Source organism: Arachis hypogaea, chromosome 13 (genome assembly GCF_003086295.3).
Source record: "Arachis hypogaea cultivar Tifrunner chromosome 13, arahy.Tifrunner.gnm2.J5K5, whole genome shotgun sequence".
NCBI classification, from domain to species: domain Eukaryota; kingdom Viridiplantae; phylum Streptophyta; class Magnoliopsida; order Fabales; family Fabaceae; genus Arachis; species Arachis hypogaea.
The window spans coordinates 11093515-11106785 of NC_092048.1; the positions used below are offsets into that span (position 1 = coordinate 11093515).

At 32.3% G+C, this 13271-nt stretch overlaps 1 protein-coding gene, 1 long non-coding RNA gene and 1 other non-coding gene across 7 annotated transcripts; 2 read left to right on the forward strand and 1 right to left on the reverse strand.

The window, feature by feature from the left end:
- The first annotated feature begins 1635 nt into the window (after window positions 1–1635).
- On the forward strand, window positions 1636–3893 carry LOC112737164 (uncharacterized). 2 transcript variants are annotated; one of them, XR_003168888.2, is made up of 3 exons: window positions 1636–1729; window positions 1997–2121; window positions 3183–3893. It is a non-coding gene; the product is annotated as an uncharacterized lncRNA (long non-coding RNA). The 2 variants fall into 2 exon arrangements; XR_011869342.1 differs by lacking the exon at window positions 1636–1729 and having other exon boundaries at window positions 1980–2121.
- A 1373-nt stretch (window positions 3894–5266) lies between these two features.
- On the reverse strand, window positions 5267–5338 carry TRNAE-UUC (transfer RNA glutamic acid (anticodon UUC)). Its single transcript has one exon. It is a non-coding gene; the product is annotated as a tRNA-Glu (tRNA).
- Window positions 5339–5384: 46 nt separating this feature from the next.
- Window positions 5385–11404, forward strand: LOC112737165 (probable protein S-acyltransferase 19). 4 transcript variants are annotated; one of them, XM_025786935.3, is made up of 9 exons: window positions 5385–5631; window positions 6400–6513; window positions 6611–7015; window positions 8405–8473; window positions 8583–8654; window positions 8754–8882; window positions 8985–9065; window positions 9299–9499; window positions 9827–11404. In XM_025786935.3, the coding sequence occupies exons 1-9, from the start codon at window positions 5587–5589 to the stop codon at window positions 10904–10906; spliced, it is 2196 nt and encodes a 731-aa protein (XP_025642720.1). In that variant the 5' UTR covers window positions 5385–5586; the 3' UTR covers window positions 10907–11404. The 4 variants fall into 4 exon arrangements, with proteins under 4 accessions (XP_025642720.1, XP_025642721.1, XP_072067282.1 ...); XM_072211180.1 differs by having other exon boundaries at window positions 5428–5631; window positions 6663–7015; XM_025786936.3 differs by lacking the exon at window positions 8583–8654 and having other exon boundaries at window positions 5387–5631.
- The last annotated feature ends 1867 nt before the right edge of the window (window positions 11405–13271 follow it).

Genomic DNA, 13271 nt, shown 5'->3' on the forward strand with positions numbered 1-13271 from the left:
AGAGTTGTTCAAACTCCTTGGGTCGGAGCTTCATTTTTCAAAAGCTTCCATCCCCAAACCGATGGGCAGACTGAAAGAGTGAATGCCTTACTCGAATGTTACTTGAGGCATTTCGTAAGTGCTAATCAAAAGGATTGGACAAAACTCCTAGACATTGCTCAATTCTCATACAATCTGCAAAGGAGTGAGTCTACATGGAAGAGTCCGTTCGAGATTATGACTGGACAACAGCCGCTTACACCTCACTCTCTTTCTTCTTCTTACTCGGGGAAGAGCCCTGGAGCTTATCATATGATTAAGTCATAGGAAGAACAAGCAGATGTCACTTGTTTTTACCTCGACAAAGCTGCAAAGATGATGAAGAAATTGGTAGATAAGAAGAAGAGGCATGCAAACTATCAAGTGGGAAACAAAAGTAATGATTAAACTTCTTACACAACAATTCAAAACCTTTCGCAAGGTTCATAAGGGATTAATCTGCAAATACGAAGGGCCATTTGAGATCATTGGACGTGTTGGAGAGATTGTTTACAAAGTATAGCTTCCTCCCTCTATGAAGATCTACCCGGTCTTTTCATGTGAGTATGCTTAAACCATATCATGAAGACCAAGATGAACCGAGTAGAGGTGACTTGAGTCGTGCTCCGCCTGTGGTGATTAGATCATTTGATAAAGAAATCGAAGAGATCTTAGCTAATCGCGTCGTGCGATGAAGAGGAATACCACCAAGTATCCAATACTTGATCAAGTGGAAAGGGCTCCCGATATCCGAAGCTAGTTGGGAAGCTCGTGAAGATCTGTGGCAATTTCAAGAACACCTAGAGTGCTATCATGAACAGAATGCGACGAGGACGTCTGCGCATTAGGTGGGGAGAATGTCACAGTAAATTTTAGAAGGTTAGATTTAACAGTGTTTGTATAGTTTTCTGGAGTATTTGAGAATGCTTTAGATGATTCTAGGACGTTCTAGAATGTCCTAGAATGTCCCGGAATACCCTAGAAAGTTCTAGAAGACTCTGGAAGGTCATAAAGTATTCTAGAAAAGTGTAGATATATATAGGAGTACGAAGAATAGTATGGAAGAATCTAGAAGTATTTAAAAGTTTTGGTAGGATAGATATTTGTACTGAAGGTTCTAGATGATCAATCTGGACTGTTAATTAGATTTAATCCTAACCACCCATTGAAGAGGTGGATGGCTATAAATCTGAGTGACAGTAAGAGTTTGGTGTGTGTGAGTTAATTGTAACAAACTCTTGAGTAATAAAAAGTCTTTTTACCAAAGTTTTGTTTCTCTTGTGTTCTCTTGTATTATTAATTTTCTTGTTAAGTATTGAGGGTTAGACTAACTTGGTCTTAACTCAAGAGGTTGAGTAAGTTCAAGTACTGACACGGTAGTTATAATGTGTCCAAGGCCGTAACAATAAAATTTGGGACAATAAACTACATTCTCGACAAATTATACGTCAAAAAATATTACTAACACTAAAATAAAATATATTTAAAATATTCGAAATAAAATGAAATAAATATAATGACGTGGATAAACTTAAAACTCAATTTAAACATTTAAGACTAAAATACAAATATCTTATTTTATTCAATTTAAAGTTAAAATTATGCTTTTCTTTGTTAATAATTCTTCAATCAGGGAAGAGATGTTCTCCGGATTAAAAGTCTTGTACTCAAACTAGAACTAGAAGGAGGAAAAAATCTTAGATTATTTAAGGTCATTCTCACTCATTCTTGCTAATTGCTATTGATGTATTATCAAATTTCTTAATATTTTAAGCAAACATAAAAATTTTAAATAGCTACTAATAAATTAGTATTTATAAAAATATGTATTTGGCATAAAAAAAAATTTCATTATACTATTACAAATAAATTTGAATTTTAAGTTGATTGTTAATTATTTAGTTAAAAAAATATGCATCAATATGTATAAATATACACAAATTAATCGGGCATTTTTCTATATGTACGTATCAAACAGGGCCTAAATCGAAGTGCAGCTATCAGATGGTGTTCTAGCTTCTTAGAGTGATATTAATACTCCAATTCTGCAACCTCTTTCTATTCCTAACCGTTTCTGGTTTTTCCAAGCTTTTGCAATTCGAGGTATTTGACGAAGCTTCTTAACTCACTTTAGTTCATTCTTCTTTGTTTTGTTCTGGTCAATGAAAAAAACTGCATAAACTTGATGATATTTGTTGTGCTTTAATAGGTACACGATAGTGTTAATTTTTTGTTAATTGCAAAAGGCTTAGAATTCAGAAGCTGTATATACATGTGTGGATGTTTTTTGTTAGTATTGTCTTGCAAATCGATCATTGCCAAGAAGCCAAAGATGGGTATTGCACATGAGGTGTTTGATAAAATGTGTGTTAAGGCATGTAAACTTTTCTTTTACCGGTTCATTTGCAGATTTTTGAGGTGTGAGTTTTAATGTGGACTGTGAATTTTTCCAATATAGTTTCTAATTCTGATTGGCAATGTTTTAGGATAAAATGTGGTTGATTATTTGGTTGTTAACTTGTCAATTGTCATGTCTTTTGTAATTTGAAAAAATTTTGTTTGGTGCAAATGACACTGTTCTTTTGTGTTAATGTTGGTTTGGTCTTAAAAGTTTTAATGTTTGTATGGCTGATTCCCTTGGTTTTATGGTTGAAAAGTTTCAAATTTGAGAAAATAAAAATGCTAATTGTGAGTTCAGTTTAGATTGTGGCAGCCATATTATGAGAATGCATCTGGTTAAAGTTTCACTTTATACTCATTAATATTTTATGTCGGTTTAGTTGTTTTTTACTTGGTTTTGTAGTCATGTTATATTGTTTTGTAATTTTGTTTCTAAGTTATATTATTGATCATTGATAATTTTATATTTTGAAAAAAGGAAAATATTTTTCTGTAATGAGATTGATTTTACGAGTAGTAGGATTAGAGGATTATAGTGAAAGTAGAATCATATTGAGGAAATTTGGTAGAGAAAAGGGAGATAAATCAGATAGAAGAGATGTAATCGGGGAGGAGAGTCCTAAGAAATTTTACAAATTCCAAACTAAGTGTTGCAATACCTATACTCATTACAGTTTCTCCTTTACAAGACTGTTGACTCTTGATTAGCAGCACAATAAATCTTTTCTCATGTTGTATGTTTATGCTTTGATGTTATTGTATAGGGCTCGATTGTGAAAGGGTCATTGGTTATGCAACTATTAGATTATTGATAACTGAATATTACAGTCAGAGAGTATGGTAAATCAGCCACAAGCAACAAGTTCTGCCACACCGGTCCTGAATACTGAGGATCAAGTAGCAAGTGCCTCTTCTACTGTGAACTTGATAGATTCATTGCAGAAACAATATCTCAAAATCAAAGAGAATGCAGAAACCTACCCTTATGTATGGGCTTCCTATATTGTTGTATATGGTGGCTTTGGTATATGGACTGCATATAGATGGAAAAAGCTTCGAAAAACCGAAGACAGAGTAAAGAATCTTCAAGAGAAACTACGAAAGCTTGTTGAAACTGAAGAATCTGCTATTTCTACTTCTACCAAAGTGGTTGAAAAGGGTTCTACATCTTCTGAAACGCCTTCCAAGTAGCCTACAGTTTCAATATTCCTTGCCCAAGGCCAAGTAGACTGGTCTTTTGAGCCTCAATATCACTTTCTTTACCATAATGGTGGCTGGGACTGACATTTCATGTTGCTTCTCTAAGCAACTGATTACATTGATATTTTTAGAAATTGTTTAAAGTTTAAACTTCAAGTTTGATAACTTTCCTTCCAAAGAAAGTTCTGTGATAGTTTTACAGAGGTGTTCCAATGTTTTTAGACTTGGGAAAATATTTATTTTAAGAAAGAAATATTAATCCATGATACATAAAACTAATGCAAAAGTAACTGTATTGTCACTAAGAGCATAAAACTTCAAGTTTAAATTCTATTCCATCACAATATTGGAAAAAAAAAAATAGGTAAAAAAGTGTCCTCACTCCTAAGGCAAAAAGCATTGGTTAAGATTATGAAAGGGGAAAATTTTTGTTTTTCAAATAAATTAAATGCATTAAAAATTTTAAAAATTAATATTTAATTTATATTTTTTTATCAAAAATATTTAAAAAATTAATATCACAAAGTTAATATTTAGTCTCTTATGGTAAAGACTAAAGACTCTAAAAAGACATAAATTAAGGAAATGACAAAAAATTGTTGAAGTTACAGAAAGACAGTTTACAATATTTTCTTTAGCTGTAAAAATGGTAATAATAGAAGTGAGTAATGACATTTTTTGTTTACATTTTCTTCTCCAGCTTGACATATATGCTTTCTTATCATAACCTGTGGTATATCCACTCCTTAAATAGTTATCTAAATGCTATCATGAAAATTTGGATTAAGTATCTAACTTGTTTATCACTTGTAGAAACATATTTCTTTTATTATTTTTCACTTTTCAAATTTTTTAAAAATATTTTGTCATTTTAATTTTTAAAAATAACTATATTACATGTATACAAAAAATCATCTGTCAAATTAATTATTTGTATAAACTATAAAATATATATTAAAATATAAAATATGTATTAAAAATAAATTATATTATTTATAATAATTAATTTAGTGACTAATTTTTTATTGTATATAATATTTTTGTTTTAAAAATAATTTAATTAACACCTAAATTTTTCCGAATAGTGAGGTAGTGACTTACTCATCTTTGTCTCTGTCTTAACAACTAAACATGTTTTTTTTCCCTCATCTCTCTTTATATTAATCTTAAAAATAATATCCAAATAGAATTCGTCAGTACAGCAATCAAATGCTTGGATCTCTGTTCTCTACTATTTTGACACAAAATAAAACACAGCATCAGCCATACAGCGGGTACACATCTACAATATATTAGCAACCAAAAATTGATTTAAACTTTTCTTATTTGTTTTTTTGTAAGGGAATAATTCTTTTTAGATCAAATTGACTCTCCAATCCAATGATTTTTAAGTTAGATCCTTCGGTCTCACGAAATTTTATTCTCCATAAATTTTCAAGAATATTTTTTGAATAGATTATTTTTTTTCATTATTTTCAATCAAATTTTTAAATATATATATATATATATTAGACATATAAATTTTTAATAATTTCTTTAAAATATAAAAAAAAGACCAATTTATCCGACAAAAAGTGACTAAAAAAATTCTATAGAATAGGAATTTATTTGAGATGCACCATTTTTATTTAGTGACTTAATAAATTAATTCCGTTGCCGGGAATCGAACCCGGGTCTCCTGGGTGAAAGCCAGACATCCTAACCGCTGGACGACAACGGAATTGATGCACCATTTAAGAATTAAAAAAATAACATTATTATATTTCGGGGCCGTGTATTTTCCCTTTGGACATTGGTAACTCATTCTCTGCAAATAGCAAGTGAAGTAAAGTGCGCGCGCTTGCAGGTTGAACCTTCTTAGGGTACACTCACTCCGTCGTTGACCCCGTTGACTGTCAGCTCAACCTGTACCTCAAAGGTGGCGCCTTTTTCCCCTTCTCAAATTCCCAATCCATTTTTTTCAGCAACATGGTCAGAAAACATGGCTGGCAATTACCCGCACACACTTTTCAGGTCTTAATTTCTCACCTCTTCTTCTCTCATTTGTTCCCAATCGTCCCTTTTTTCTTAGGGATTCATGCAATTGCTTCTTAATTCACTGTTATCTTCACTCTCTCTAGCTCGATCCTGTCAATTTATTGCTCAATTTATCTGATCGCTTAATTTTTTTTCATGCATTTCTATTTTAGCTACTTTGTGGAGGTTCTGTTATGCCCTCGATACGACGTTTTTGAATTTTGAAGGGAACAAATTAATAAAATTGGAGAATTTATGTTTGGAGAAACTTATTGATTTACTATATTGGCTGTTTCGGAAAATTGAAAAGAAGCAGTTTAGAAAAATTGGAATAATGTTAACAACCATTAATTATAATGGGGATTGCATCCATGCTTAAAGGGTGAAGACCAGACATACAGCTTTCAAGGGTCTTGTTTTGTGTTATTTTATAGTGTATTGGGATTTTTGTGGCTGGGTTGATAAGTGATATGATGCAGAACAGAATCTGTGATCTTATTTTGGGCGAGGTAGACAAGACGACCAACACATTGGCATATTAGATGGGTGTCATTGGTGTTGAACATTTACAGTAATGTGTAAAGTAACTGGTTTTATGTTTCTTGATTAAGTGCTACTTGTACTGGAAAAAAATAGTAGTGATCCTTAAATAAATAGAATACTATGTTAGAGTACATTAAAGCACTATGATTTGTATTTAACCAGTTGCAGCCTTGCTGGCATGTCAACTTCTTTTTATTAAAATTGTTGATCTTTCATGAATAGGTTGTTGCCATCACTGTATTCTGCTTGCTGGTAATTGCCTTCTATGCTTTCCTTGTTCCCTTCCTTGGAGGTCATATACTGGAATACACCTTCATTGCTGTTTACTCTCCTGTGGTATGTGAACCGACTTTTAATCATTCTGCATGATTTATTATCATTATTTACTTAGTTTGAGGGAAGGCTTAGATTGTCGCATTCTTGGGCATTGCAGGCACTGGTTGTTTTTATTCTTTACATCAGATGTACTGCAATTAACCCTGCAGATCCAGGCATAATGTCGAAATTCGACCCTCGAGTGGGAAATAGATTTGACTCAGCCCATGGTTTGATGAAGCATCAAGCTTCTGAACATGATGACTTTGTTGCTGGAGAGGAATATTCTCCATCATCTGTTGCTTCCAAAAGGTCTGTGGCAAATGCTAGCAAGAAAAGCTCTGTTGAAGACATTGAGAGAGCAGATAATTCAAGGACACAACATAGCAGAAACTCATGTGATGTATTTGGAGGAATTTTATGTATATTATTTACACACGGAGATTGCCGGGAACAAGACGCAACAGCGGATGAGCAGGGTGGTGGTGACGATGCATTGTTCTGCACTCTGTGTGATGCCGAGGTATTCCATTGCAGTCTTTGGCACATAGCTTAATAGTATTAAATTTCAGTTATTTCCTTTACTTCTTAATTTTACTTGCTATTGGGATCCTTTGCATTGCCTGTTACTTGCATTTTAACCACATACATGTATGTCATGAACACAATAACAAGACATGGGGATATTATGAACAACAACACCAGCATCAGTCATTTTCCCATTAAGTAGGGTCAAGTACATGAATCAGACACCACTATGTGTCCTATTTTTCATGTCTATAAACAACATCAAAGTCTTATTCCACTAGGTGCAGTGGTTGAGCTTGAAAAATTTTTTTGAGGGGGCAAAAAATTTTAACATAAAAAATACATAACAACATTATATAGAAACAAAACTTATAAATATCACAATCTTCAATATTTTGTCATTACCATGACAATAATGAATTATTTTAAAGATAAATATTATAAAATATCTTAAAGTGGTACTCTTCAAATTTTAAGTGACTTAAAATCTTTAATAATTGAATTAGAACAAAATATTTTTGGTATTTTTTCTAATATAAATAACTAAATTATCCATGAAAAAGTATTCTTCCATCTTGTTCTTTAAAAACCAATGAAACATAAAATAACATTAAACAAATAAATCAATTATTGTAATGATTATGTGTAATGAGCCGTTTCAGTTAGCCCAATAGTCCATCATGTTGAATTAAAATAAGTATTGAGTGAATGGGTGAAGAGTTGAACAGCCCATCATGTTGAATTTGAAAAATTTGAGTGAATGAGTGAAGAGTTGAACACAGGTACGCTTAAATTGTTACATAAGAGATTAGCCAAATGAGCTTGTTATGTTATCTGTAGTACTACTACTAAATATTTTACAAAATATTTGGGGGGGCCATGACCTCCCATTGTCCACAAAAAGCTCTGCCAGTGACTAGGTGGGGAATGATCTATAAACAAACCATTTAAATCCAAATCTTATGGGGCATCATGGATAATCTTCAAAATTAGATTGAAATTTTCTTCTTTTAGAAATACCATGATTTATGGACTTGATCTTGGAAAATGAAGATTGAAGATGATATTAAACCATTTTGTACAATATGATTGAAGTTGGGAACCTTTGTACTTCATCGGGTGGAGTTATGGTTTTTGATGAATTCATTTTATTTGTCTGTCTTTAATTCTCTCTTCTAAGCGCATCTAGTAACATCATTTTTTGCCCTTCTCTTCTCTTAAGTAATATCTCTATTTTCTCTGTAAATTTCATTGAAACTTCCTACCTATGCAATTTTACATTTGAGACTTCCACTTTCTTGGAAATTTTGAGTGAGAGATGCTGATGAATTCTGATGCCTGTCACACTGGTTCCTTATTTATTCCCTTTGTTCCTATGCTACAGGTGCGCAAGTTCAGTAAACATTGTAGAAGTTGTGATAAGTGTGTTGATGGCTTTGATCACCATTGTCGGGTATGCTTGGAGTACTTTGTAACATCTTGGAATAATCTAAAATTTTAGTATCATTTTCATCATTTACTTTTCAACATCGAGCTTCACTTGATACATCACATTACTGCAGTGGCTTAACAACTGTGTGGGTCAAAAAAATTACATTTCTTTTATTGCTCTCATGGCCTTCAGTCTTATGTGGGTATGTATAGTGATCCAATAAAATTTTAATCTTTGAAAACCAACCATTTTCTTTTGGTTGTTAATAATTCCTTTTGTACATTATTCCGCTGCGTTTCAGCTTGTTCTTGAAGCTGGAGTGGGTATTGCCGTTCTTGTGCGTTTCTTTGTTAACAAAAGAGGAATGGAATCTGAAATTGTTGATAGACTTGGAAATGGGTTCTCTCGTCCACCATTTGCAACAGTTGTGGTATGTATTTATTCATGTTTTATATTGGATGTAACATACAGAAAATGGTTATTATCAACTATATATAAAAATCTCTCATGATTTTTTGTTCAATTTGTATAGGTTGTATGTACTGCAGTTTCTATCTTGGCTCTTGTGCCTTTGAGTGAACTTTTCTTTTTCCACATGATACTAATCAGGAAGGTCAGTGATTCAGTTGCTGAGAATCTGAGGTTGTTTTCCTGTTCTTTGTCTTCTGAACCCCATTCTTTCATACATGGTTCTATACTGCTCAACTAATCCAATTTGGTTGAAGGAACTCTAAGCAGTGGACCTTACGGAACATTTTTGGTGTTTTAGCAAACTTATGTATAACTAGAGGGCCATTTTTCAAGTAGCTAGCACTCTCATGTGACTTTGTTTTCCCAATTGGACAGGGTATCACAACCTACGAGTATGTTGTGGCAATGAGAGCTATGAGTGAAGGACCTGCAGCGGCATCTTATGATGGGGATTTGCCTAATGTACTTTACTCTCCAACAGGCTCAGCCACAACTGGAGTAAGTGGAGGAAGTTCTTTAGGTTTGCAGTACAAAGGGGCTTGGTGTACCCCTCCTAGAGTATTTGTGGATTATCAGGTACTTGGATTGAAACTTATTCTCATCTCTATATTTACTGATGTATTTAAAGAAAACCACCTGAAGGGCTTGTTGGCTTTATAAATCTTTAATGTGAAACTTTATTAAGGACTATGTGCAATAAGCAAAGCATCAAGAATATTTCTCAGTTTGGGCTATGCTTGGTATTGCCATAAAACTTAAGGGTTAATTTTATGCCCGTGTTAATTTTAAGGATAATATATATATTAACATCAACCTTAATAGTGTAGATTTCAGCATGAGAATTATTAGTTGTTTCTTGTTATGCCATGATTTATGGACTTGCCTTAATCATGGGTTTTTTAGGATGAAGTTGTTCCTCACTTGGATCCTGGAATGCTACCATCAACTGTTGATCCAGATGCAGCTGGTAATGCAGAGACAGGGCCAAAAATGCCAAAAAGGGCTGTTCGTATTAGTGCTTGGAAGCTTGCTAAGTTGGATTCACAAGAAGCAATGAAAGCAGCAGCAAAAGCCAGGGCATCTTCTTCAGTTTTGCGACCTGTAGATAATAACCGTCTAGCAGATCCAGAATTAAGCTCTAGTGGCAACATGAGTGTCAGAAGTAGTTTGAGTGCAGACACAGGAACTAATAAAGGAATTAAAAATGAGTTGAGATTGTCTCCGGTGAGAGGTTCTATTGCTCCTAGTCTAGGCAGTCGTGATGAGTATGAAACTGGGACTCAGAGTATGAGTAGCTTTAGCAGTCCAAGCCATGTCCATGAGGCAGTTACACTTAGCCCTCTACCGCAGGGTCATGGCTTAGGTGGCCCTAAGCCAGGTACCTTGATCCCTAGCTTGGTGCCTGAACGTCCTTTAACTTCTAGACCAACTTTGTCCAACTTCAGGAACCCAATATCTAATCCTCCTCTTGGATTTGATGGAAGGATAACACAGAGGGGAGCCAATAATGATCCATTGTTGCTTTCAGCTTCCGGCACTTCCATTCTAAGAGATGTGCGAAGGACTTCTGTCATTTGGGATCAAGAAGCTGGCAGATATGTATCTGTTCCTTTATTGCCCTCAGAACCTCGAAATAGGCCATCTGTGCGTTCAGACTTGGCAACTTTTAATGCTGAGACAAGTAATGCTGCAAGAAAACCAGTGATTCCTGCACAAGAGACATCATCTGCACTCAAGTCTCCGGTGCATCATGCACAGAATCTGACATATACAGGAGATTCTATATTTTTTGGTGGTCCACTTTTGAGTCTCCCTGTTAAGGATGGTTTAAAAAATGAAAGACATTTAGAGAGCCAAGATAGCACAGGAGTAAGCATTCCCCAGGAAACAAGATATAGAAGGGATTCAATTTCAAATCAGCTTCCTGTATTTGTCCCTGGTGGTTTTGAGAGCACACATCAAGCTGGGTCTAGCATAAATTAGCTGAAGATGTTAGACATTCCAATGAGTCCTACAATGTTTTTTTGTGTGAATCAAGAGAATTGGGGTGAAGCTTCTGAAATTAAATAGGTTTTGACAAAAGGTACAAATTGAATGGGGTACATCGGACAACATTTGACACCAACCTGAACATCTAAGCGGTTTTGTTTTATTCAGCTTAAGCATGCAGGCTTAACATCTGTCAACCTTAGCAGGTATCATTTCATTGAGCATAAATCTCCAAAGTGAAATTTTAGTTTATTGTTGTAACTTTTGTTCCACTAGACACTTGAATTGTATTTACCTTTCCCCAATAGAAAAAATGTTGGTTTGTATATTGTGGTACATGCTATTTGTATTTGATATCCTTTGATGGTCTCATCGAGCCTAATGAGACCTTTTGTACTTGAATCTAGTGTATCCTTTGACAGTCTCAATGAGATCCAATTTTATTAAAGAGAAAGCTAAGATGATAATACATTGGATTTCATTGAAGCCCTATTCCTGTCTTACTTTTATTTCATAGTTTCTTTCTATGTTTTTCAGTTCACTCCTTTTGCTATCACATACGAGAAAATTAAAGATGGTTGCATTGATTTAGCACATTTCATATATTTTTTATCTTCTGAAGTTTCTCTTGTATTCCAATACTAGTGTAAACCCGGGCGTAGCCCGGGCCAAATATTATTCTATTATAAAAATTTATTGATATTTATTTAATGATAATAATAATTGTTACTTTTAATTTAAAAAATTTTTCATGTATGAAAAATTAAAAATTTATGGTATAATATATAAGATTATTCCATCTTCTGTTTTTAGAAACCAAAATAATCTTATTTTTTTAGTCCATATGAGTGAATTCTATTTAAATATAAAAGTTATTATGTTTGTATATTTAAATAAATATTATTATACTCTGTTATTGTAATACAATTAAAAAAAATTAAAATTTTAATAAAAATAGTTTATATTGTAATCATACAATGTACGGATACCAACTAAATGACATTTAGTTATATTATTAGATCCCTAATATATGGTTTGCGTTACACACAAATCTTATACTTAATTTACTTTATTATATTTATGTATAGTTTGTATACAAAAACATTAATACATATATTTATTGAAAGAATTAATTTATTAGTATACAAAAAAACTTTTTATCTCAATCTTTTTTATTATATTGATGTTTAAACTGATAAATATTTTTAACTTACATCTTTTCTACTCCTAATAATAAATAGACGAAAAAAGTTAATGAACAAATTATTTATAATTTTTATTCAATAACAAAAAAAATATAAATTAGAGAATTTATATTTATTTATGATTAATGTTTCACAAATATAATCATGCATGATACCAACTTCAATCAATTTGCATACACAACTTCTCAAAGAATATAAATTTTATAGAATTTAAATCATGTTGGAGTATTATTAATGAATCTTTTTAGCATAGCTAAATGATAATTTTTTTTGACAATGATATAAAATTGAACCAAAAAAAATATATAGTTTGTTCAATTCTTCACTTTTTTGTATTCCTTTGTTAGTTTCTTTATTTTTCTTTTCTCTTTTATTTTCTTTTTTATTTGATGTGTCAGTGTTCTTTATTTTTCTTTCTTCTTTCTTTTGCATATACATATTTCTAAAAGCAAAAGATCTTTTATGTTGAGCTTTCACCTCTTCTTAAATTCTTAAAACGTGTAACTGAATGAGTTTGTTTGATCTAAACTTGCCAATATACCGTTGCAAAAAAATTTATACATTTAAAATTCTATGCTTAAAAAAATAGTACAGTAAAATTTTCTAAAACCAACTATTGGCCAATTTTCCTTGCTATTAATATAGACTATAATACAATATAGTTTTTTCCATAATCTTTAGCATCCGACTACTGAAACTCGCTTATTGATATTGTTATTTATAAATAAAGGTAAGAAAGCATATATAGATCTTATAAAATTAACGAATTAATTTTCTCACCATTTCAATATCTTAAAGACATTCAATAAATATTATTTTTGTTACCTTCGATTCAAATATGAGAAATAAGAATATAAAAATATTTAAAATGAAACTCAATAATTTAAGGACTTTTATCATCTTTTGTAGCAAAAGATATGCCCCCTTCACAGATCAATAGAATGAAAAACTTAAATTCTTTACTTGCTATTTATATGTTCAATAGTTCTTTTAACAGATAATTATGATTTTGCTTTCAAAGAAGAATAGCCATGTTTGAAGCCTGGCTTTCCCAAAAAAGTAAACAAACAAAATAAAATCAAAGGCAAAACCCACTAATACAGAGATTAATAAATATTACATTTGTAAAATATGATTAAATATACCAAATTGGG